Source organism: Cyrtonyx montezumae, unplaced genomic scaffold (genome assembly GCF_038088225.1).
Source record: "Cyrtonyx montezumae isolate F1298 unplaced genomic scaffold, pur_monq_1.0 scaffold_0, whole genome shotgun sequence".
NCBI classification, from domain to species: Eukaryota; Metazoa; Chordata; class Aves; order Galliformes; family Odontophoridae; genus Cyrtonyx; species Cyrtonyx montezumae.
In genome coordinates, this window is record NW_027071824.1 from 28495892 (window position 1) to 28520042 (window position 24151).

The following is a 24151-nucleotide window of genomic DNA, read 5'->3' on the forward strand; positions in this document are numbered from 1 at the left end:
CCAAAAGGGATTTTCTAATAATGGGAGTGGTAGGTAGGACTGAATAGTAAGTATGGTAACTTTCATCTCAACTGAAGTTCTTATTGTTTGTTCCTCCAGAGAGTTAGAAAGATCCATACTGTTTCCCTGACCTAGTACCGTACTCTATTTTTAACCCCCAAAAGCCTGTGCATGTTGTTCTGGGTTTATTTTGTCCACAGTTGCTTTTTCACTTGCTCTGAGGCAGTCAGTGTTTACACAATGGAGAACAGTACTTACATGTTTATCCTCAAGCGAAAATAGCTACTTTTGAAATAGTTCTGATGACTTAAGAATCCAAGTTGCTTTAGCATGTGTTGGTTTGGGGAACTGGAAGAAGAATGAAGCTACTGGTAATTGCAAGGAAATGTTTCAGCGGGTGATGGCAGACAGACATAGAATCTTTTCTGAGTACTAGCTGAGATAGGAAAGTGGCAAGCCAGGAGCTTCCAAGGTTCTTTCTCCTGCCAAAGCCTTTACAGATAATATGAAGTGATGCCTGTGTCCTGATATTTTTTATTAGAATGTAGATAGGAGATTTTATTCTGGCAGAAGAGTGCAGTGTAGTCACTTAAATAGTACTGGACATAACTCATAAAAAGTAAAAGCTTAGGCCCGTGTATTAAATATATATAATACAGGAAATCTTTGATGTCTCAACAACTAGAGAACTACTGATTGCCCTAATTGAGCTGAAGTTTCCCTTCTGGTGAAAGCTGTCTCCTGCAGAGTAGGGCAGCTGAGAATGGACTTCCAGGACTCCTCTGATGTAAATGCGTAGCAAAGATTTCTTTCTGTTTCTATTGAGAACTCATAACTTCTCACCTAAGGTGTAAATTGGATAGTCTCTCTGTTTTTTGTGTAGATGTGAGTTGTGTTTAGCAGAATCAGCTTTTGGTTGGAAGACAGCTTCTTCTACGTCCTCAAACACATTATTGTTACATAATGTATGATAGCTGCATCTGTAATCTTAGATTCCACTGGAAAAAAATAGTCTATGTAGTGACAGTTTTTCAGGATATCACAAAACATAGATAGTGATTTTAAATTATTCAAAGTTTAAAATCTGTTACATCAGGAATAATAGGCACCTCTGGAAACTTTCTGTGTCTACAGTTTGTTCTTTATAGCATAGAGTTGCTGCCTTTCTCCTCCACTGGTATAATTTTTATTTTCTTAGGTGCGGGTGACAAGGTCCAAAAGTTGAGGCTGCTTTGTGATCTTTTCTGTATGGCATTTCTCTCTCATTCAGACTGTTTACCTCTCTGACTGGTAACTCTGGGTTTCTCGGTAATCTCAAGATAACTAGCACATTGGTAGGAACTAATTTGTCCATACTAATTTCTGCAAATAAGCTAAATTCAACAGCTATTTAACTTGAGGTGCAAAAATGAAGGCAAAACCCTGTTGGCACGGGGCAAGTGAGAAGAGTAAAAAATGAAGATTGCTGTCAGTGAGCTTCCTTGTAATTTTTGGCACAGAGATAATATTTCTGACAGCTTAATTTCATCTTTAAAGTGAGTGCTGAATTGCTGCTGCCTACCTACACTCCAAAAGGCTGGGAGTCAGTTCAGTGTGAACTGTTCATTACAATGTCAAGTAATGGGAGCAAAGCCATAAGTACTTGTTAGCACTGCATTCGGTGTTTACTGACAATAGACATGCTATGAGACTAATTTCTGCATGATTTTCCTTCCTCATCTGTACTGCACAGTATAATGTGGAGTGAAAAATTCAAAGCTCTAGGAGCCAGTGCCATTAACATGGTCACACTGCCACAAATGTCTTAGCAGTTCTTCTCTTTAGCAGAGCAAAATTTGCAACACATAAAATGGAGAAGAAAGGGGAAAAAAAAGAAAAAGAGAAGCCTGAAGTATTAAAAGTTATGTAAATAGGAATGTGAATTTAAATGTCTTCAGGGGGAAGGGTTAAAATAGCTTTACACCGAAGAACAAACATGGACGGTTTTGCCAAATTGTTTGTCAGCCCAGGAGTGAGACTTTGGCAGTGGCCAGATAAGAATGTATAAGAAGCAGCAGAAGTGGAAAATGGTGCTTTCTCCAGAGTATCTACTGCCTCTTGCCAAGGTAGTCCCTTGTAGGTAACGACCCCAGATTCACCAACAGTGAAGACTAGTATAAGAAGAGTACTGCAACCATCAGCTCCACTCTCCAAGTATTTGGAGCTCAGATAAGTTCTTTGGTACGAACGAGTCTTTCTAGATCAATTGCATCTGTAGAGCCAAGTTTGAAAAAATCTGCCTAATAGCAGAATGATTCCTGCTATGAAAGCAGAATTAAAATCTAAAGTATTCCAGTTTAGATTGTAAAGATTTGCAAAGGCATGTGCTGTAGATGTAAACATTTATGGAAATTGAATTAATCTTTACCATATTAAAGTTTATGCTTAATGTAAAAGATATCTGAATAAATACAAATAGGATCGTTGATGTTTGAAAGAGAAAGCCACTATTCCCATTGGTTGCAAATGAGAACATCACACACCATTTTGTCTCCTTCATACCTTGTTTCCTTTTGCTGGAGCTTGTGAATTCCATCTTAAAGTGCTGCTTTTCTGTCTTCATTACTATTTTTTTTTTCTTGAAGATGAGATTTTTAAATTAAAAACAAAAAAAAAAAAAAACCACAAGATAATGAAATTGATTTTATCACATAATTGTTAAATGGTTTAGGTTGAAAGGGACCTTAAAGACCATCTGATTCTGAACCTCTGACATCAGTGGGGTTGCCACCCACTGAACTATGCTGCCCAGGATCCCATCTGACCTGGCCTTGAAAGCGTCCAGGAGTGCAGCACCCACAGTTTCTCTGTGCCATTACCTCACCAAGTCAAGCATCTTGACACTTGTTCTGAATGCAATGGGAGACTGAGGAAACAGGGACATAACAGGGACTGATTATTTGGTGTGTGCCTTGCTTTCATTGTCAAAGCTGGGACAGAGGAGAAGGGCAGGCAAATTATTTGAATTCACTCAGTATTTCTCTAACACTCTCTCAGACTCTGTCATCTTACTGAAGGTGCTTCAGGAATTCATGAACAAGAGCTGCTTACACTGTTTACAATGTAAGCCTCACTAAACACATGTGAAGTATTCATAAGTCCCCCACAAGCTTGTGGGCTAGAATATAAGGACTACCTCCAGAGCCAGAAACCTGAAGACACATTCCTCCAGGAGATACACGGTCTTACAGAAAGTGGCATGAAACTGCAGTTTACTGATATAATACTTCTAAACTTCATAAATATTATAGTGATGAGGTATGACCTCACAAAAGTTATGTGCAGGGTTACGAGGAAGTAGTCTGCATCTGCCCATCTTGTTGGCTGTGTGAATCTCAGCACTGGAAGCTGTTTGAAACTGGGAATTCAGATATTCTACCTTTTTCTGCTCACAGGGTTTAGAAAAGATAATCTGTTTTGTCAAAAGCTCTGAAGAGCTTTGCAGTTTATGCTCCCCTCAGAGTAAGCCAATAGGCTTATGAGTTTATAGTTGTGCTGACTGCAAGTGATGTTTATAGATGCTGTAAGCTCTGAGTGCAGCTCTGCTGACTCACAGAGAGCTTTCCCCGTGTTCTTGGGGATGTTAGATAATTTATATTAATTGTACACTAAATTTAACAGCTGAGATGTTACCAGCTGGACTGTGATTCCCATCCAAACTGTTGGAAAACTGTAGTAGTGGCTTCCCTGTTTGGATGTCAGCTGAAGTGGCTTCTTCAGTTTTCTGCTTTACGTTATTGAATTTCCCTGTAATACTTCTAGTGTTGATATCTAAGACATTGAACTGCAATGTTTTCCTTCTGGTTTGAAAGGAACAAAAAATTAAACAAAACAAAAATCTAAGGACAAACTGACCTCGTGAAGCAGGACTCACAAAGAGACTTCACCTGAGCTAAACTTAGACTTTTGGTGTTCAAGTGGGGTGAGAGGCCCTGCTACTTTTCTTGCTCTGACCTTTATACTTTGGTTTATAATATTAAAGTGTTCTTCAAAGTTTTTAATATCTTCCTTGACCTCTTATTATCCTCTTCTATACACTTCAGTGTGGAGTCTTGACCAAACATCCAGTTTCCTTTGAGTACAGACTCAAGCATAAGTCCTTTCCTTTGCTATATGAGGAAAGGCTACATGCTCAGCATTCTCAGGAACAGCCACAGTGCATGCTGCTTCCTACATACAGCTTCTTGATTCTCCTTTACTGTAAGATTTTCCTTACTTAGGGCTTGTCTTCTGAGGGAGGAAAAGGTACAGTACATTTCGGAGAGCACACTTATATCGTTTCAAGAGGCTGTGGGGAACAATGTGTTCTTATAAGGAGAAAGAACTGGCCAACCTTGCCATGTTAGCAAATATTATAGAGCATCTTAAGCTGAATGTACTAGGTGTTGACAGAAGTTTATATTCACGGGGTTTACTAGGAGCATTGATGTGCATTCATTGAGATTGTAGCTTCTGGCTTAAATACTCAATATTCTATGGTGACTCTGTACAGTGTTTGGATGAGAGGGGAATGTTTTTGCCTATAAAAATAAACTGGGCGTGCATCACTTAAAGATTTTATTATCTGTTTCTATTCAAGCCCTATGGAATTCTCATTGTATAAAGTCCTGATTAAATTACGGGCTCTTCACAGTGCTAAATGCATGATGAAGATCCTGCTATTGAGCAAAATTTCTCACCATTAAGATATCCAGAAAATAAACTCTGGATATTTAAAATGTTTTCTGCTTTCCAAGGGAGAATTTGTCTGTCACTGATTTTTACTTAAAAATAAATAAAAAAATACATACATAATTACTGATGGAGCTTTTTCTAACAGCTTAAGGAAATACAGAATTTCCTTCATGAAAATTTTGTCTGTCAAGTTCTATGAGAGGTCCCAGTGCTAAAAGTGCTCCTCAGGTTGTAAGATAGGAAGTTGTTTCCATTGTCCAAAAGAGGACAGAGTAAGTAAGCCTTCACCTAACAACTACTGAAAATTATGATCAGTTTCCCTGTCATTTTCTACGTCTTTCACATAAGGCCACAGTCTTCCACAACTGTCATACACTTCATACATAAATGCAGCAATATTGCCCAGTTCCTTCCTGTTCCTGGATTTGTTCAAGTAAACTCTTCTATTATAGTAGAATGGAAATATAGTCCCCTGCATAGTTGTGTGTTCATTTGGAACCACAATTTCAGCAGCTTAGTGTCTTGCTGGCCAAATTCACCCAGTTTTGTTCTCCCCAAAGCCTTGGCTGCAGCACAGGACTCAAAAGAACACCCCAGCCCTCTCCATGAGAAGTTCAGTGGTGCAACAGAAACTGTGGTAGGAGTTCTAGAAGCTGACAGCACTGGTGCTTTTGATTATACTGTGCTTTTGAAGCATTCTTTTCAATTATTCCCATTCCCTGTCCCTTGGTTTTCCAGGCACAGAAGTCTAGGAGCATACAAGCTGGGTTCTCTCCTAAGGAAATGAAACCTACTGCTAATTTTCACAAATTGCTGCAGTTACACCACTGCATGCTAATGTAGACTTAGGTTTAAACTTTAAGCTAAATTTCAGATTTTCAGATGAAGACCCCAAGTGTATATATGTTTGTGCTTTTTACTAGGTGTAGCACAGAGCTATCTTAAATTATTCCATCCTTATTTTTGCTAAATTAACTTACCTGCAGCCTTGGCTTCTAATCCTTGAGTAGCTCCATAGGCCCTCTTAGTAGCAGCTGAAAGTTTTGCATATTCAGGTATTCATTTGATGATTCTCTGGAGTGTACAAAGGGGATTCAAATCAGAAAAAGAGAACACTGATAAGTCTGTCGATTTCTTTGGTAGAAAGGGGGTATATGCTTTACCTGTGATCAAATTATGTAAGTTTGTTCTTAATACTTGCTGAATCACACTGTTTTGTCAGTGAAATATAGAAAAAAATGTATATAGAAAAAAATATACATATATTACTATATATAGAGAATATATAGACAAAAAATGACTTTTAAAAAGAGCAGCAGTTCTTGCAGGCTATTCCAACCAGAAAATGAATGATGACCCTTTTCTCAGGAATCACTAGTCCATCATACTTTTTTCATTATTGATAGTAAATACTGGTTTTTCAAAATCACCTTGTAATTTTCACTCAGTTCACCATGTAACTCTTTAAAATTTCATTTGGTATTGCCGTTTTTGACACTGAGTAAGTATCAGTGGAGCCACTTTAAACTGCAGCTCCCATAGGTGCCATCAGTAAATAGCTTTCAGACTCAAACTCATTCATCAAAGTCACAGTAACAGACCTAATCAATGGGATTTCATTACTGCTTGGTTTCCCTTGAATCGTTCTTTTTGTCATATTCATTGCACTGTATATCTAATGGCAGCTATTTGCAATTGCAGTTAATCCCAAATCATCTGTCACTGTACAGAAAAGACCATGCTTGATTTTTTCTACCATCAAGTAGCAGATTGCTGTTAGTTGCTTTTATTGTGGCTTTAGGAACTGAGAGTCTACTTTGACAGCTGTCTTGAAGCCATGAGTTAAATGTGTATCCTGCTTAATAAATGTAATGCAATTCCACTTTACCTGTAGAAAACCCACTTCTACTCGGAAAGTACTGGGAAGTTTAAAGGGTTAGTCAGCTGTCATACATCTCACCTGCAATAGCTGGGAAACTCAGAAGGGAAAGCATAGTTTGCTTTAATTCAAGCAGGTCTACAAGAGTGACATGGAACTCCAGCATAATGAAGGAATGTTCAGTGAAGTGGGTGCTGCTGCCTGTGTGAAAGGCTCTACCTAGGTGACACCAAGCACAAGCTGATCCCCAGGACAACTGCATGGACTTGCTGGGTTTGCTGTGGAATCCTAATCATGTCCCTTCCTTGATCTGTGCCAGGTAAACCTGCTGGCATGGGACTGAGAGCACCTGTTTTTCCTGGCATGTCAGGTCAGAAGTAGCAGCAGTCCCCTGCCTAACAGGTATTGTTGAAAATACAGTCTTTTAAACAAAACATATGAAAATATACTGCTGCAATAATGGCACAGCAATCATGTTGTTTAGATGTTGGAAGTTTTCTCTTATGGAGAATCCCATTCAGAGCAGGTTCCTAGGAAAAGCTGGTCCTTGGATAGAAGGATTTGCTCATCGTATGTCTGCTCCTTGCATTGTTGTACTATGTTTCCAGTTTCTTACGGTTGCCTGCAGCTGTCAACCTCCATTCCCCTTCTCTCTTCTGTGTTTAGCTTCAGAATTAAGCATAGCATTGATGGACAGGACTTAGGCCAGTCTGGGTTTAGTAGTGTTAATGGTCACTGTTTTACCTTATCTGCTGCCCTCTTCCTTTTGCCCTTCTGCCTGGCCAATCAGGAACCTTTAAATCTGTTTTACTGGTTTTCTTTTGGTTTAGTGTTAAGGCTTATTTATTGTTTTTACATTGATTTTTCTTCTCAATTATCTTGCACTGTCTTTAAGGAGGTCTGTAGGCTTCCTGCTTACTTGTACTTCTATTTTCAAGAAACCCAGGGCTGAAAAGAGAAGCTATTGTTGGTGACCTATTGAGTCAGCTTAGCAGCATGTGAAGAGACTTTTGGGAACCATTTTTAATCTTGCACTGTCTCCTGTGGGTACCTCTATTCTGTAGGAATATTCTGTAGGAATTTGGCTACTTCAGGCTTAGATGCTTTCAGTCTTCATCTCTTTAAATTGGTGTTGTGTAGTCTGTTCTTTCATGGCAGTCTGTGTTCAGTGTAGGAGCTGGTACTTCAGGAGTTCCAAGATTCTGGTTCTGCTTGTGTCTCTGCTACCAACTTGCTTCACAAACATCAGCAACTATCGCTGCTCCTCTTCTCAACCTCCATACCTGAAACATTAACCTAATAGTGTCAGCCTCCTCTTCATTGTGCTAGATGTCCTTATGAAAAGTAGTAGTCAGATACTAACAATGATGTTACTAACACTTAAATGTAATCTGCGGCATTATGTAATTTAATGGCTAAAGAATCCCAAATAAGAAATTGCTAGGCAATCTCTCTTCTGTATAATGCAATGACTATTTGAAATAATCAGAGCTATGAATCAACTGTACTTCTACATAAAACTATAGCTGTAGTGGAAAGCTAAATTGGAAATACAAAGGCTAAATATCCCTGGGATTTTTAAGATCGCTGATGGACTCTGAAAATCTTTGGCTGTGCTACAAAGCCATTATCTTTATGAAAAACATTTGTTGTTTGTTCAGTTCACGGAATAGGTTGGACCAATTGGAACATCCAATGTAATTGCCATTTAACCAATTTCAGCTGCCTGCAACTGCAGTACTTTTATTGCTGGCTGGAAACCAAATTCATAGCCATACTTTGAGAGTTGCATCCCTCTGCTTTTACTGGTTCCCATAATAAAAAGGAGAATTTTACTACTTTCAAGCATGAGGACAGATTAACAGAGGTCAGCAATGCCATTTGATGACATTTAAAATCAGAATGGCCACAGGAAATAGGAATTATTTGGGCTGGCAGTCATTCTTCTCACAGCACTGTAGTTTGACTGTGTGCAAATCTTCACAGAGCAGCTGGCCAGGCGTGCTGTTCACACTTTCTGCTGGAGGTGTGCTAGCACTCGGTTGATTCTGTAAAAGGGAGATGGCACTTTATAGGAGACTACCATCTGGGATTTGTTTCAACGGAAGTTAAATTATTGTTTGTGGTTTTATATCCTTCATGTGGGTTGTACATGTCAGTTATGGTTTCCTCATGCCTGAGGCATTTGCTCCAATTTGGAGGTTTCTATGATGTTCTGAGAGAGACCAGCAATCAGTGACAGTGACAACCTCTCCTTTCTATTTTGTCTACAGCATTTTCTGTTTGCATGTGACTGTCTTTTACACACCTGAAAGGTTTCCTTTCAGGAATTTAACAGTAATTTAACTGATGTTTTCTCATCAGTGGTGTATTATTTTTGTAAATTTTGGTGAAGTCTGAATTACTCAGATAATTGCACTGTGTCATGGTCATCTTTCAGACTATTTCTGTGCTGTGACATGGTTAGTGGGCAATTGTCAACATCATCACCATTGAGCTGCTTTCATGCTCAGATGGAGCACATTTTGATGTTGGTATCAGGAAATAACAGAGTGGTTGGGAATAACAGCTGGCAAGGCCCTCTGGGTGCATTTGGTCCAATTCTTGTGCAGCAAGGACACCTAGAGCAGGGAAGCAGGGTCCCTGGGTCTGTGCCAAGCCAACTTCAGAAGATCTCCAAGGTCCCACAGCCTCTCTGAGCATCCTGCACCAGTGCTCCATCACCTGTACAGCAATCACAGCTCTTTTCTCTGCTTCCAGTGGTTCATTCTATTAAGGTTTGCCTACACAGCAACTACAGCCCATACTTATATGCCCCTTCTATTTATATTCCAATCTTTCCTTGTATTTTGATAAATAATTCTTCTCTATCCATTGTCTTTATGTCTTTTAGATGTTTATCTGCTCTTCTCCTGTCCCCCTTTAGTCATTGCTTATTCAGGTTTATGTTTATCTCTTGGCAATTACCCAGTGACATAGGTAAGAGGAAGATATCCTCTTCTGCTAGGTATTTTTTTGGAGTTTAAACAGTCACAGATATTTTCAGAACTGTATGCAAGGATGGAGATGTAGATGGTGAGATCCTATTAAAGTCAGTGACAGTTTTACTACAGACTGTTTTAGAACCATGAGTTCACCCAGAAACTCTCTAAACTTAATCATAGCTTCCACTGTTCTCCCTGTTCAGTAGTAAAGTTCAGGCTGAAAAACGATTTGCAGTTGTTTGAGCAGTTCATTGTCTCTTCTTGCAGGAAAAAGAGATTCCATTGGCCTTGTTTTCCTTGCTGTTTGCGTGGACAAGTTTTCCTGGAAGGGACTCATTAACAACACAATACCTGGCTTTGAGTTATGCTCTCATTTAGGCCTTGACCATGCTTTGACTTTACACTCCACTTGCTGCTTGGGCTGGGAGATTTTGCAGTGACAGACAGCTGTCCTGGAGCTGCTCATTTCCAAGGCAAACATTGCAGCTGAGCTACATAAAGCGTGTCTGCATAGCATGGGCACAGTGAAGGTTTGGTTTGACTGGATGTTGACATTAAATGCTGAAATTTTCCTGAAATATCTGTAGTCTAAATTCCCAGTTGTGTTGTGCGGAGGTAGCTCAGTGGGCTGGTTGCATGGTTTGCCCTGCATGGTTTACAAATAGAAGCCAATGCAGGCCCTCAGATCTCTTAAAAGGAACAACAAGAGTCCTTGTGTTTAGTTGATAAACTACTATTCCATTTCCCTCAGTGATGTCTTAGACACACCAGCTACTCCACAAATCAAAATATTTGGAATTTAGTAACTGACATGCTCATCCAAAATATTTCCTTAACCCAAGGAAATCTGACTCTGTGTTTACTGAGTGAAAGCAACCTAATGGAGCAAGTGTTTAGAATGGAAAGACAGCTTAGCATGTCTGTGAGCGAGACGGCTGCTTAACTCAGGTTGAGTGTTAACATTTGCCTCGCGCTGTGTGACAAACCCATGCAAATCTCCTTTCCCAAGATACTTGTGTCGCTGGCAAGCCACAGCCTTACCTTAGCCCTAACAGGGCTAAGCTAGTAAATGATGCTCAAGTTAGGGTAGTCACAAAAACATTATTATTTTTGTGTTGCTGCTCCACAATTGGAAGACCTAGGGCTGGGGGGGGGGGGGGGGTTGTTTAAAAACTGGTGGGTTTGGTGAACTTTTTTTTTCTGTAGTGCACCTTTAACTCTTCCAATTTAATATTCTGTCTTCTTCTGAATGTACATTGCAATTGACAAATAGAAGACTCATTGTTCCTTTTCTGGTAGACTGTTTATTGACAGGGAAAGACCATTAGGTGAAACTGCATTTGAAAAATCATTGACAGTAAGCATTTCAACGCAGGCAGAATGTTCTTGCTCAGTTATATTTCTTTTAAAAATGATTTTATACCAAGTTGTATGTCATAACTAGTGTTTAAGAAATAATAGGTCAAAATTGAAATTAAAAACCCTTAGCAAAACAGTACTTTCGTTGCACCAAAACCAATTTTTTGCAATTCAGTTTTGGCAAAACTTGCTGAATTTAGGCTTTTTGTTCCAATTTGGATCAAAAGCCGCAGTAAAAACATATTTTAAAATGTTCCAAATTACCAGTTTCAAGCAGCTCTACAGCAGGCATTTACCAGAATTAGTTTAGCCTATAAGAAAAACCGACCTGGTGGCAAATTACAGCATCCCAGTACATGCTTTCTCCACAGAGGGATAACACCACATTTCCCCTCTCCTTCCAGGAATTCTCACTTAATATTGTATGAAACACAGTTGTTCTTTTCCATTAATATCCCAGCTTGTCCAAGCAGAAGATTTCATACCAAGAAATTGAGGAAAATATAGGAGCCCCTGTAACAAAATAAAAGAGACTCAGTGGGCTTTAAATCACAGCTTTCAGCTCTGCCAGGCTTTGCAAGTGAATTTCTGGTTTCTCAATACTACTAGATTTTTAAGACCTTAGAGACTAAATAAAGGGAACCATTTTTATTCTCTAAGGATCATCATATAAGGGAACATCTCTACATTTTCATCTCTGTGCATATGGTCATTCCCAGTACTTTTCAAGCACAAAAACTTTACTTTTGCCTTTGATGATAAGCTGCAGAAAATATTTATGGAAAATGCCAAAGCACAGCCAATTTTCACACTTCCGGAGTAATCTCCAAATTCTATTAAGCTCTGCCTGTAAAATGCACAGACAGGTGTATTTTAGGAGCAAAGAGCACCAGCAGTTGATTAAACCATGCTTTGCATCAAGCTTAAAAGGCAAGTGACAAAGCTTGTTACCCAGCCAGTGCCAGCAGCTCCTGGATGTCTGGATCACTGCCATCTCAAGCAGGATGAGAAGAACAATTTCTTACTTGCTTCTGTTGACTTAGCAACGTCACAAGAGCAAACCCAACACACTCATTTAATACTAGAATGCTCCATGAACAGAAAACGTGAAGCTTGGCGCTGCCTCTTCTTAGCAGCTGCATGCTAACTGTCCAGCACCTGTGCTACAGCATGGCAATAGCTATGAGGGAACAAAAGCCTAGCAGGAGAAATTGTGAAACCGGTGAACTGTGGTGGAGAATATTCATCCCTCTTGGGACTGTAGGATTGTGGGCTATATACACTTGTCCTTGTTGGATTCTTATAAGTTGGGACCAAGTTTTAAATGTTTATTGTATGAAGGTGGCAAAAAGGCCAGCTGTCTCCTAACTGTTTTAATCAACTTTTCTTTATTGTGAAACTGTATGAAATAGTCACCAGTTTCTCCCCATGCATTATTACCGTTTCTAGAGCCACTGAGGAGCAGTTTACTGGCATCTATGAATTCTAGGGCCAGCTCTCTTATTGATTTCTCATTTGTAAGTTATACTTCTTCCTAGAGCACAGATAATTATTACCTGTCTCTGAGAGATAATAGTGAAATTGTTGCTATTGCTAACAATTATAATAATGATTATGCATCAATCCAATGTAGGGAAATATAATACAAAATACAGCTAGATTACAGCAGAACAGAAACACGTCATCTCATGGATCGTTTTACAGAATAACTTGTCCACTAAGGTAAATAAGTTTAAATGCAACATATGCCTTACATCAGAAAAAGATGGCTGAGGTACAGCTGTGCAGAGGTTTCGAAAGCTTTCAGCTTTCCAGAAGTCATGGACAGATACGTAGATTCTGGTTTTTTTGAGGATGTTCCGTGCTAGCAATTGACAGCTTTCTCTATTCTTCACCAAGCCCTTTGTTCAGAGCATTTTTACAGTGCTTGTTAGAACTGATTTATGTGATTGCTAGGGATGAAATTCTGACTTCACTGGTTTGTTCCCCTGTAAGATTTGGCTTATTTGATTGTGCTGCACATCTGCTGCTCACATACCTTAGCTGAAGGAAGAATGTGTTCACATCTGTGTATATTAAATTGTTCCAGCTCTGTTTCAAAATATATAAAAATTAAAATTTCACCTCTACATAAGGATACAAGACTTATAGGATTATTCTGCTGTCTTATTGATCTGTCTGTTGATATGCTTCTGATGATGGGGTTGAGCCCACTGGCTAATTTCAACCATAAAGCTAAAACGCAATCAGGCTCCTCCAGTGTCTATGGGAAGTGTTTGACAAGGAGAAATCTTCCAGTCTGCATCCCAGAAGGAAGCGGATCTGAGCCCCACTTATATCAGTGTGCCCCAAGGCAGCTGACAAAGCCCAGGCAGGGTGTTTGGAAAGGTGCAGGAGGGAACTCACATTGCTGCTGGAGAAGCAGAAGGACTGTAGATCATAATGTTTGTGGGAACAAGGCTTTCTCAATTCACCTGCTATAGGGAGCCTGCTTTGGAAGGGGGTTGGATGCAGTGATGTTTAGAGGTCCCTTCCAACACCCACAATTCTGTGATGCTGTAATTCTGTGATTCTTACACTTGCACAACTTGTTTTTCCTTTTCCTTGATTATTTTCTGTGGCTTTTTTCATGTTTGTATGTTACAGCTTGCTGTTTGGGGCTTTCAGGGACACTCTGCAAGGGATTTACCACTTAATTACATTTGTTTTCAGCAGAGCTGCTACGTCCTAGAAACCCATGTTTGCTCCTGATATACCCCCATTTGGTTTGTTTTGAAGCATTAGACTTCATCAATCTGTCCCTTGATTCTCTATATTCGAAAGTTGAGCAACATACTTCAGAGGGATATTATGAAATTTATGTAACTTTTCCAAATGTATGGAGAGAATAGTGAACTTTTTGTGATAAATAATATAATTTGAATCTGAACATTTGAAGTTTGGAATTAATTTAGATACATCTGTCCTTCTTACTCTCAGTACTAAGGCATTCCTTTACAGAATCACAGAACCATTGGGGCTGGAAGGGACCTCTGGAGATCATTGAGTCCAGCCACCTGCTAATGTAGGGTCCCTACAGTATGTTGCACAGGAAAGCAGCCAGGTGGGTTTGGAATATCTGTAAAAAAAAAAAAAAAAAAAGTACAGAAGCAGAGTCTTTCATCTCTTAAAAGCAAAATGTATTTGTTTTATATAAAAGAAAAAAAAAAAAAAGATGGGGAGAATAAAATGACCTCCTCTATACCCTGGACTCCTAAAAACAGTCTGTGTCCATATTGACTTTTCAGAGTGCTTTTCTACAAAGGCATGCTTCATACTGTGTAATTCTGTTTTATTCTTTTGCTGCTGCAGCTCTAGGGCTGAGTAGTAAAGCTCTGGTTGTAAAGTCTGTTTCCTTATCTCTGTGTTTTGGGGGCACAGGGGACCTTTCTTCCAGAAAAATAAATTTCATAAATTTATACACATCTCACAAAAAATGCTTGTAACATCTCTCTGTGCCTCTACTGGTATATTTCTGCATTCAGGTGGCCACAGAAGTTTTCTGCTTTATTCTGTGTTAGAATAATCCTGTGCTAAGGTAGGACACAAAGGGCTGCTATTTAGAAGATTTTAGTATAAGACTTTGTGGAACAGAAATACAGTAAGGCTAAATAGTATTCCCAAGCAGAATCAGTGAATCCTGATTATGTTCTTTTTTGGAAAGTCTATATTTCTTCATATCTCGTGTAAATAGACAACACACAAGCACTTTGTCCTCCAGACGTACACAGTGTGGATTTGTAGTTAGAATCTAGCTCTCTATTTTTGCCTACCACAGCCAGGATTGAAGAAAAAAAAAAAAAAAAAGAAACAGAAATAGGATTAAAATAATGTTGCACACAATTTTACATATATATTTGATTTTTGACTTTCTATGTCATTGGCATGTTACAGTGCTATGTTAAGAATGTGAAGTTGAATTGTATGTTCCCTAGTGTGAGTTATGCTTTTGCCTTTCTTCCATTCAAGTCATGTTACTGACTTTTAGGGAAGTGAGAAGGTAAAGGATGAAATTTAGATCCAATGTTTACACAATGATTTCTCCTTCTAACAATATTTTTAAATGGTGATTAGTTTAAGCTAATGTAGTCTCTATCTTCCTTGGTTCTTGCTTGTTAATTATTGTTTCAGTCCCACCAGAGCAGGGAATGAAAAAAAAGTTCATTTTGAAAGGTAGGGATGGGTAAAATATTTATGATCATATGATCAGTATTTATGATAGCTTTTGCCAGACATCCAAGCAAACTTTGAAAACTTTTTCATTGTTCAGGTATATCTTTGTGTATCTTTCTGCAAGCAACTCTTACTGGTACCAGGCATGCAGTGGGAGTCCATCTATGGTATTCTAGGTCACAGGATTCACTGGCACTTTGGATAAAGTTGTCAGGAAGGATGTAAGGCCGTAAAGATGTGTCACTAGGCACCTAACACATTCCTAGTTTCAAAAATCTTTAAGCTTTCAAATGTTAATACCACCTTGGTGACATGGAGTGGATTGCCTCCAGAATCAGGGGAGGGAGACTGCCCCATGTAGAGAGGCAGTCAGCACACTAGGCCCACAAATTTAAATGGTAGTTTCAGGAAAATTTTAATACATAGAAGAGTTACTTTGGTCAGCAATTGGAACAGTAATAGTGAATAAAAATGTTTATTTAGTAGTTATTCTTAGCTAGAGAGATCCCAGATGAAATATTCGATTCTGCTGAAATTGATGTCTGAATGGTTTTTAACTTCATGGGGCTGTGACTTCAATTCATATACCCTGTCACTAGAAATATGGCATACTTTTCCCTTATGGTGGATTAACTATACATTTTAATCAGTGTTATACCAAATAAATTAGTGTCTCTTCTAAAAGCTCCCTTTTTACAGCTCCTGCAGGTCATGGTTTCTCTAATTAAAAGCTCTCATAAGTTTACGTGACAGCCTACTGTACAGATACAGTGTCATTGCATGTATATCAAGTAAGACCCCTAGATCATCATTACTTGACAGTGTCTATAGCTAGAGATGTACTGGTTCTTAGTCTTCAAGTGAGACGTATGAAATTCATTGACTGAAAATTAATTTATCTTTCTGTGTTTAAATCTCAACCAAAGTTGATACTGTAAAAACTTCACTGAAGGAAATAAGATTATGGTTTTATTTTCTTTTTTTAAATTCATTTTTGAGAAGGAAATTTTTTTTCCCCTTGGAAGATGCTCTGAATGTGTTTTTTTTTCCTTTTTTTCCCCTTTCCCTTCATAATTTCATGATTATTGAAACTGAAACAGCCTCAGAAATAAAATTCACATGTTAAATGAAACCCTCTCCTTAAGCATTAAATACGTGGTGAACTTGTTTTGTTTGATGTTCAGAGCTAGACAGACAGGAGAATAAGCATTTGTGTGCATGCATACACAGCTGTCTCTGCTTCTCTTTCACATCATGTTAATACCTGGAAATGGAAATTGTTTTTATCTCAGGGTAGCAGGTGCTTCCTTCCCTGTTGCAGGTCCCACCAGTCTGGTCTTTTCTGCCTTGTAACATGAGGGATTATTTCAGGGATGGTTACTTGGCCCAAGAACATGCAAACAGTCTTTATGACATACTTATTGCTCCAGGTTTTGTGCTCTGCTTCCATCTGATGTATGATTTAAGGATAAGCAGCAAAACCCATGGGTAGGAAGGGCAAGAGTTTAGCAGTTTAGCACCAGTTCCAATGGGAATTGTACTTGTGAAAATGAACATCTGATACAGGCAGGATCTGCCAAAGCCATCTGCACTTCCCCTCTGTGTGCTGCTCTGAGCCCCTGCAAGTGGTTAAAAGCAGAAGGGGTAGCTGAGTTATCTAGTCTCCATCATTACCAAGGGGTGGGCAGAAGCTCTGAGACTGAGAGCAGCCATGTGCCTGGGGGTCTTTTCCAGAGATTCAGTTACTTTGGAAATGAGCAGAGAACTTCATTGTGATACACACTAACTGGTCCCAAAATGAGACCATGCAAAAAATGAATGTTTCCTTGATCACTGCATAGAAATACACAGTACTAATGTTTTGCTCTTATCAACCCTGACAGTGAAGCAGCTATTCAGACCCCGTCCCTCTCTCTCTGTACAGATGGATTCCCTGCATAGCCAGGATCAAGTAAGATGAATAAGCAGACAGAACTAATTCAGATCATGCTTGTGAGCAAATTAATCTAATTACCCAACTATCAGGATGTATGAACTAGAAGGGATGCTTCTTCAGCAGGGCAGTTTGGGACCACTTAATCCTAGGAAAATGTCTCCCAAGAGGCATTTTCTTGCCCATTGTACTTGGAAGATGACAGAGAAGTCGGAGTGAGCTGGAGCCTCACATTGTGGTAATGCTATGTCAGAATGCCATTTCTTCTTAAAACTTTTCCTGACGCATTTGAGATCCACATGCTCCAATCCTAAAAATGTAAGTAGAATGAAGAGCAGAGAAATTCCTTGGTGTATATGGAACAAGAGAAAACTTCTCTCCTACTATGACAGAATTAATAATAAACCAGAAAGGAGGAGGCAAGAGGGTCTTGTGCTGCATGTTTATTGAATATAATGTCTTATTATTACACCATTAAATATTAATATATGTATCATTAAATATCATATTAAACGTTGAATGTTTTTAAATATGATGGCAATGAATGTGCAGCATGAGACAATGCCCTGTGGTATGCAAGCTGGTGTGAGCAGGCAGGTATCCTAGAGAGGTATCTTTGGAGTTTGAAATCAAATAGTGCCCAGATACATAGAAGCAATCAGTAAGAAAAGAATGCATTAACAAAAAATAATAATTCTTGTGGATTTGCCTTCCTAAAGAATGTAATTAATGAAAATATCTGGGCCTATGTGACTTTTGCCCTCAGAGCATTTAAATTGAGCAGCATTTGATGCTGGAAGATGCAGAGGGCAGGTCACCAACGCACGTGCCAAGCTGTAATCCCAATTACAGGTTCCAATTATCTCTTTTGGCAGATACTGTGAAGGTAGTGATTAAAGCAGCTTTGGAGGAGACCAGGTTCAGCAGAGGCCATCAGGCCATGACTAGAGATTTAGGTATCTCCTGCGATGACAGAGACTTTGCTTTAATGTCCCCATGGCTTCAGGCTGAATACATGGGGGAAGGAGGATGACACTGTAGCCCAGCATGTCCACAGTCTGTAATTCCTGTAGTGAAGGCCACTACAGCAGCAAGCAGGATGCAGGGAAAGGGACTTCAGCAAACCACTCAGAGCCTGCAATGGTGGTGAGAGGGCATGCTGCTGTCTGCCAGCCAGTTCTCACACTGTGCTGGAAGCATGCATCTGCCCAGTAGACAGGCAAATGCCAAATTCATTGCTGACACTGGACTGCACAGAATAGCTGTTCTTTGCTCTTGCAGCGTGATTGATGCTGTTATCCTGCTGCATGTGGTAAACCACCCAGCTGGTGTACAAAATATCCTGTGGATTTTATGGGATATATCACTGTGTGAGCTCTCACATTTCATGTGAGGGTACAGAGAGGCACTTTATGAGGCTATCTAACCAAACCTAATGGGAAGTATCCTATTCATCCACCTGTCCACCAAGAATTCCTGCCTAGGAGCATTGCTGCATATCACAAAGGTCTGGATCTGCGGCATGAGGAATACTCTGCTCTCACATACATTAAGCATTTTGTGAGTATAAGATGTGTAATTATGTTCATGAATTAATGAGTTAAGATTCTGAAATCCCCTTTGTTTTGCTTTTTATCTGGTAGGTGGCTTAGGTTGGGTAGCTTATAAATTATACATTGCTACTGACATAATTAAAGCATCAAAACGGCAAGAAATCTAAGTGTTCCTCCACTCCTATATACGGTTTTCAGATCAGATGTTTTGGTACTATTTCTGTGCATTGGTTCTCAATGTGCAACAGCAAGGTATGTGTTTTTGCTATGGTATGTTCATTACTGAGGTGCTGGGAGTGCTTGGCTTCTCAGCAGATCCATTGCACATGCAGGCGATGACAGCATCTCACCAAGATGTCAGGCTTTACCACCTAAAATAGTTACATAGCATTCCTCATGAGTGCTTTTGGCTGCAAACTATATTGGCATTGTGTAACACAGAGAAAAGAGAAAAAAATTTTAATACTTCCACTGCAGATTTAATAAAACAGTGATTGACTGAAAAATGAATGTCTAAGAGCTGGCAATCTGTGAGTTTGAGTGCCCCTGAACATCAGAACATTGTTAAAGGTGCTTGCTCCAAAATCTTCACTTTGGTGAGTGTGAACCCAGCTCACCTCCCTAACTCCTTTTTCTGTTAGTCTCTATTCATCTCAGCCACAAGTGTTTTTCTCACTGCTTTCCCATAGGAAACATTTTTTATTATTTTTAATCAACTTTTTTCTTTATTACTGATTGTTTAGGGGTATTGTTGGAGGTTTACTATAGTTCTCAGTAATAATTTCCAGAGAGTGTTATCTAGAGATATCTAATAAAGGGTGTTAGCATCAGCTCAATGCAAAATATTAATTTTCACAAGGTTAACCTGGCAAGCTCTGAGACTGGTACATTTGATGTAATCTAAAGTGAGATAGAGCTACTGATTTTATGCAGTTTTAACTCTCATAGTAACATTCTCATTGGCAAAACATGATCACTTTTTCCTCACTTGTAACACTGCGGTGTTTTTGGTTCAGGCTGTTCTCTACAAAGGAAGAGGCCAGGCTGTTCTCTACAGAGAAGGAGGCAGTGACCTCTTGAAGAGCTCACCCTTTGCAGATGCAAGACAGGCAGAATAAGGGGCTCCCAGGGTATGGCATGGCCAGTGGTCCTTTACAAGCCCTTAAGAGGCTGAAAGCAGAAACTAGCTCACCTGAAGCTCATTGCAATACTTATCCCGTGGACCATGATGCCTTTTAATGTGTTGTTTTTCTTACTGTTCTTCCCTTATAGTTCGGGATCGGGTACGGTCGAAAATGGAGAGAGATATTTTGGCGGAAGTGAATCATCCTTTCATAGTCAAACTTCATTATGGTAACTATAATAAAATGTAGTTTGTGTTTGTTCTTAAATTGGTTCTTAAATTGTAACCGTATGTGTTATATATATTTAGGTACCTGCTGCCTATATATTCTATCTCTAACATAATCATAAAGGCAATCTCTAGGAAATTCTTCCCTTATGTTAAGGGAGAATTTTAATATAAGTATACATTGTCTTGCTGGAGCTGTAGCTCTCAGCCTCGGCAGCTCCCTGAGCTCATTACTGCTTACTGCAAAGGGCCCTCTGCAAGCAGTGCAGGCTCTGCCTTGCACAAGTCTGGGACCTCCTCTCTGTGCCTGTCACTCAGTGTATCCTGGTATATGTACAGAGGAAAGCAATGTGAATTCATAGCTGTTTAGAATGGAATGGAATATTGTAGGAATATATCGTTGTCTCTTGTCTGATACTGTTTTCCCCATAGTCTAAGCTAGATTGCTTAAAGCTGTAGAGAAGTTAATTCTTTTGTTCTCTAACTGCAGAATGACAGTAGAACTAATATCATGAATGATGTACCATCAGTCAGCAGTATTTATTCTTTGGAGACTTTGTCTTGATCTGCATTTCCAACATCTCCATCCTTTTCTAATGCAGCATTTCAAACAGAGGGGAAGTTGTATCTAATACTAGACTTCCTGCGGGGTGGGGACCTTTTCACAAGACTTTCCAAAGAGGTAAGTTGATAGATTTTAACTTTGGAAATGAAAGACTGTCCTGGATTTTCAGGAACCAATGAAGCTGGTGGGAATGGCAAAGGGCTTTGAAAATAATCCATGTATATCTACAGGATACATATAAAGGCTATAGATAGATAGATAAGGGCTATATGTGCAGTAGAGTTGCATGATTTTGCATCTCTGAGTGGGTTCTTATTAATGATATTTGAATAATGCCACAGATAATTAAGCATTTAGGCAGTAAGCATCACTAGCACAGAAAACTAGTTGCCATTATTACAACAAAATACCTCCAGGCTCATTGCTAACCAAATAGAACTTGGCTGTGATGAGTGGCAATCTGAAAAGCCCATCTCCAATGCATTTTGCCTGGAACATGAGCAGAGAGCTGCTGTAAGAGCACAACTGCTGACAGACAGAAAAGATGCTGTCAGTCAGGAGTTGACCCCTGCATAAGGCATGCAGAGGATTAGGTCATTGGTCACTAGCAGGACAGTGTCAATGTCATCTCCTGCAGCTGCTGCTGGGAGTACGTTGGAGGCCATTGCCTTAGGTTTGCAGTTTGGTTGTCACTTGCCTGTCCTTTCCTCACCTCCCTACCTTGATCAGTTCCCTGCCCTCTCCTCCTGCCTGTAGGGAGATACTGCTGCTGAAAAATAGGATAGTTATAAAACCAAACCTGTCTCTCACTAACGCCAGCAGAGAGAGGCAGCTGCAAGACATTTACGTTCATTCAGCACTTGCCTGTTTCTCCCAGTGCTTCTTGAAGCCATCTGTCTACAAGTCCTGCAGGCAGAAGTAGTGCTTTGGTGAGGCAGCCCTGCCACCTCTGTGGAGGAACCAGGGAAACAAGGGGCCTTTGGGGTCCCAAGAGTTGTCTGTGTCCCAGGGTTTCATGTCACCAGTGTAATGTCCTTCACCCTTGGTCTCTGTCTAGACTGTGGGGTTAAGGTGCCACTATCCACTTGACACAGGATCTTTAAAAATAAGATGAAGATGTCTCAAGCATCATCTTGAGGGAAGTCTCTCTTGGTTTATGTATGGACTATGAGAACTGAACTTTCAATGTAGAAGTTCCCTAACTGCTCTTTCCACCTCACAAACCCAGTCCTAGTGGCAGTGGCAGCTGATGAGATGCCGCAGGCTGCTCTGGAGTGGGCTGACAGGCAGAGTGTTGAGTCCACCATGGACTGTAAGCCCAAGTGTTGTCTTTCAGACTTGCCTGTTAATGTAAGGAGACATCAGTTGATTACAGTGCCAAATAATGGCACTTGTATGTATATTTAGTATATGGAATCTGTTGTTTTAAACAGAATGATGAGAAAGATTCAAGAAAATAAAAAATATCTTCCTGCTGCTGGTTATGAAGTAAGGATTTGCAACACTGCACTGTCTTCATAGAATCTCTGATTTCCTAGGAAAAGAGAGAAAAGGTGACGACGCATTCTGCACAATGAGGGGATGTGGAAGTACAGCTCAGATTTTGTACTCATTTGACATTTTGGTTTTCCCAAACTTTTCACAATTCAATGCACTGCATTCTGTGGTTTATTCTATCAAGAATGAAATCTGTTAGCTTGTCAGTCCTGGTACATCTCTTTTCTGTGTTTCAAGTTCATCTCATCTACCTATAGTTTGCAGCTGTTTCTCATAGAACCATAGCATTATTTGAGTTAGAAAGGACCTTTAAAGGCCATCTAGTCCTTGAGTGTCTGCAGGAATGGGTCTTCCACCATGCCTCTGAGCAACTTCTTCTAGTGCCTCACCACCTTTATTGTGAAATATTTTTTTCTTATATCCATTCTGAATTTCTCATCTTTTAGTTTGAAACAGCTTTTCTTGTGTTATCACAATAGACTTCAATAAGGAGTCATTCCCTTTCATTCTTATAGTCCTCCCTTTAGATACTGAAAGGCTGCTATCAGGTCAACTCGAAGCCTTCTCTTCTCCAGGCTAAACAGTCCCAGCTTTTTCAGCCTGTCTTTGTAGGAGAGATGTTCCCTTGAACAGGTCAAGACATGGGAAAACTTGTATTGTCTGCAATTTATGAAGTGTGGACTTTGTTCAGCTATAGGGATTTCAGTAGACTTCCGGTCAGATTCTTCACACTACAGCATGTGTACTTGCAAAGCTTGTCTCTCTTTCTCTATCTTTCCCTCCTTTTCTTGATTTCATCCCATGCCTGTGTTAATTTTTTTAATCTAATAATTCTTTTTTTAATGTTTGGACCAATTTAATTTTTAGTCAGTGTTGTTGCTTGGGTTCCCTTGCTCCTTCTATTATTTGCAGAGATGTTCTTAATTAAATTGTATGACATCTGTTCTCAGAATCCTCTATTTTTGCTCTCAGCTTTCTGCAGCTTCTCAGAGCACTCCAGTATTGTGGTTACCCCTTTCCAAGAGCAGAGACTTAATTTCAAAACTAAGCTCAAGAACTCTACTGGAGATGTTTACATTTACATATGACATGTAAATTTGTACTGAGATGACTCATTTTACTTCAATATTACTTAGTATTTGCATTTGCATATCCAATGCATCAGCTTCTCATTCTGCATTATTATTGCTGTGCGTATCGAACTTTAATTAGAGACAGTAAATATCATCTGGGATACAATATGAGTTGAACCAGTCCAGGAACAAAAGGGTTTTCTTGGCATCTGAGCTCAGGTTTTTTGGCTTTGTTTTTGAGCTTAGTGTTTTGTTTTGATTGCAGAAGTCTCTTCCCACCTAAACCGAAGCTTACCAGTGTTGGCAGTAGCTACTGAAATACAACAGCCACCATCAGCCCTGTGTGTTGGCCTGCACATTGTTGCTCAGGGCATCTGTACAAAGATTGTGAAGTTTCAGCCCGAGGTCATGCTCCCTGATCATCTGCACTGGATCTGGCTCTGGCTCGGGCTCAGGAGGAAGCTATTTCTTCTCCAACAGCCAGAGCAGGCAGTGTTTTAGATGCTCCTTTGCACTGGGGGCACTTCTTCTAGCTGTCATGTACCAGGATGTGCCAGGATTCTTTCTTTCACTTCTTCCAGTGCTATCCCAAACCACACATGCTCGAGTAGTACCATGCTGAAAATTTCTGGCACACTGTGTCAGGTGTTTCCACCTAGAAAACGATAATCAGAACTTCAGGACTTCAGTAGTGCTATACTGGGGTAGGGGAGCCCCTTTCTCTCCTATGCAGAGGCTTGAAATCTTCCCCTGTGAGAGTCTGGTGGACCCTACAGATTCCTTGGAGCTTTGATGCATGAGGGTTTAAATCTATCTCAGTGTTTTCATGCTGTGTATTCTGTTCATATTTGGGAAATATGTGTGTTTTGGTTTCTAAAACAAGCTTTACACTTCCCCAGAAGGGTTCCTCATATTATCCTGTGAGAATTCAGGAATTGAATGCCAAGATTTTAGCAAATTAGGAGACATGAAAATAATAAAGGCTGCAGTGTTGAATGTTGAATTTTGCCATTGACTTCCAAAGGCTAAGGA

General features: G+C 39.7%; 1 protein-coding gene across 1 annotated transcript in view; it reads left to right on the top strand.

Moving 5' to 3' along the window:
* RPS6KA2 (ribosomal protein S6 kinase A2) overlaps positions 1-24151 on the top strand; it is a 157998-nt gene that overhangs the window by 73052 nt on the left and 60795 nt on the right. Inside the window, exons 4-5 of the mRNA XM_065731237.1 lie at positions 19906-19986; positions 20587-20666. Of these exons, the coding sequence (XP_065587309.1) occupies positions 19906-19986; positions 20587-20666 (161 nt within the window). The remainder of the gene's footprint in view (positions 1-19905; positions 19987-20586; positions 20667-24151) is intronic.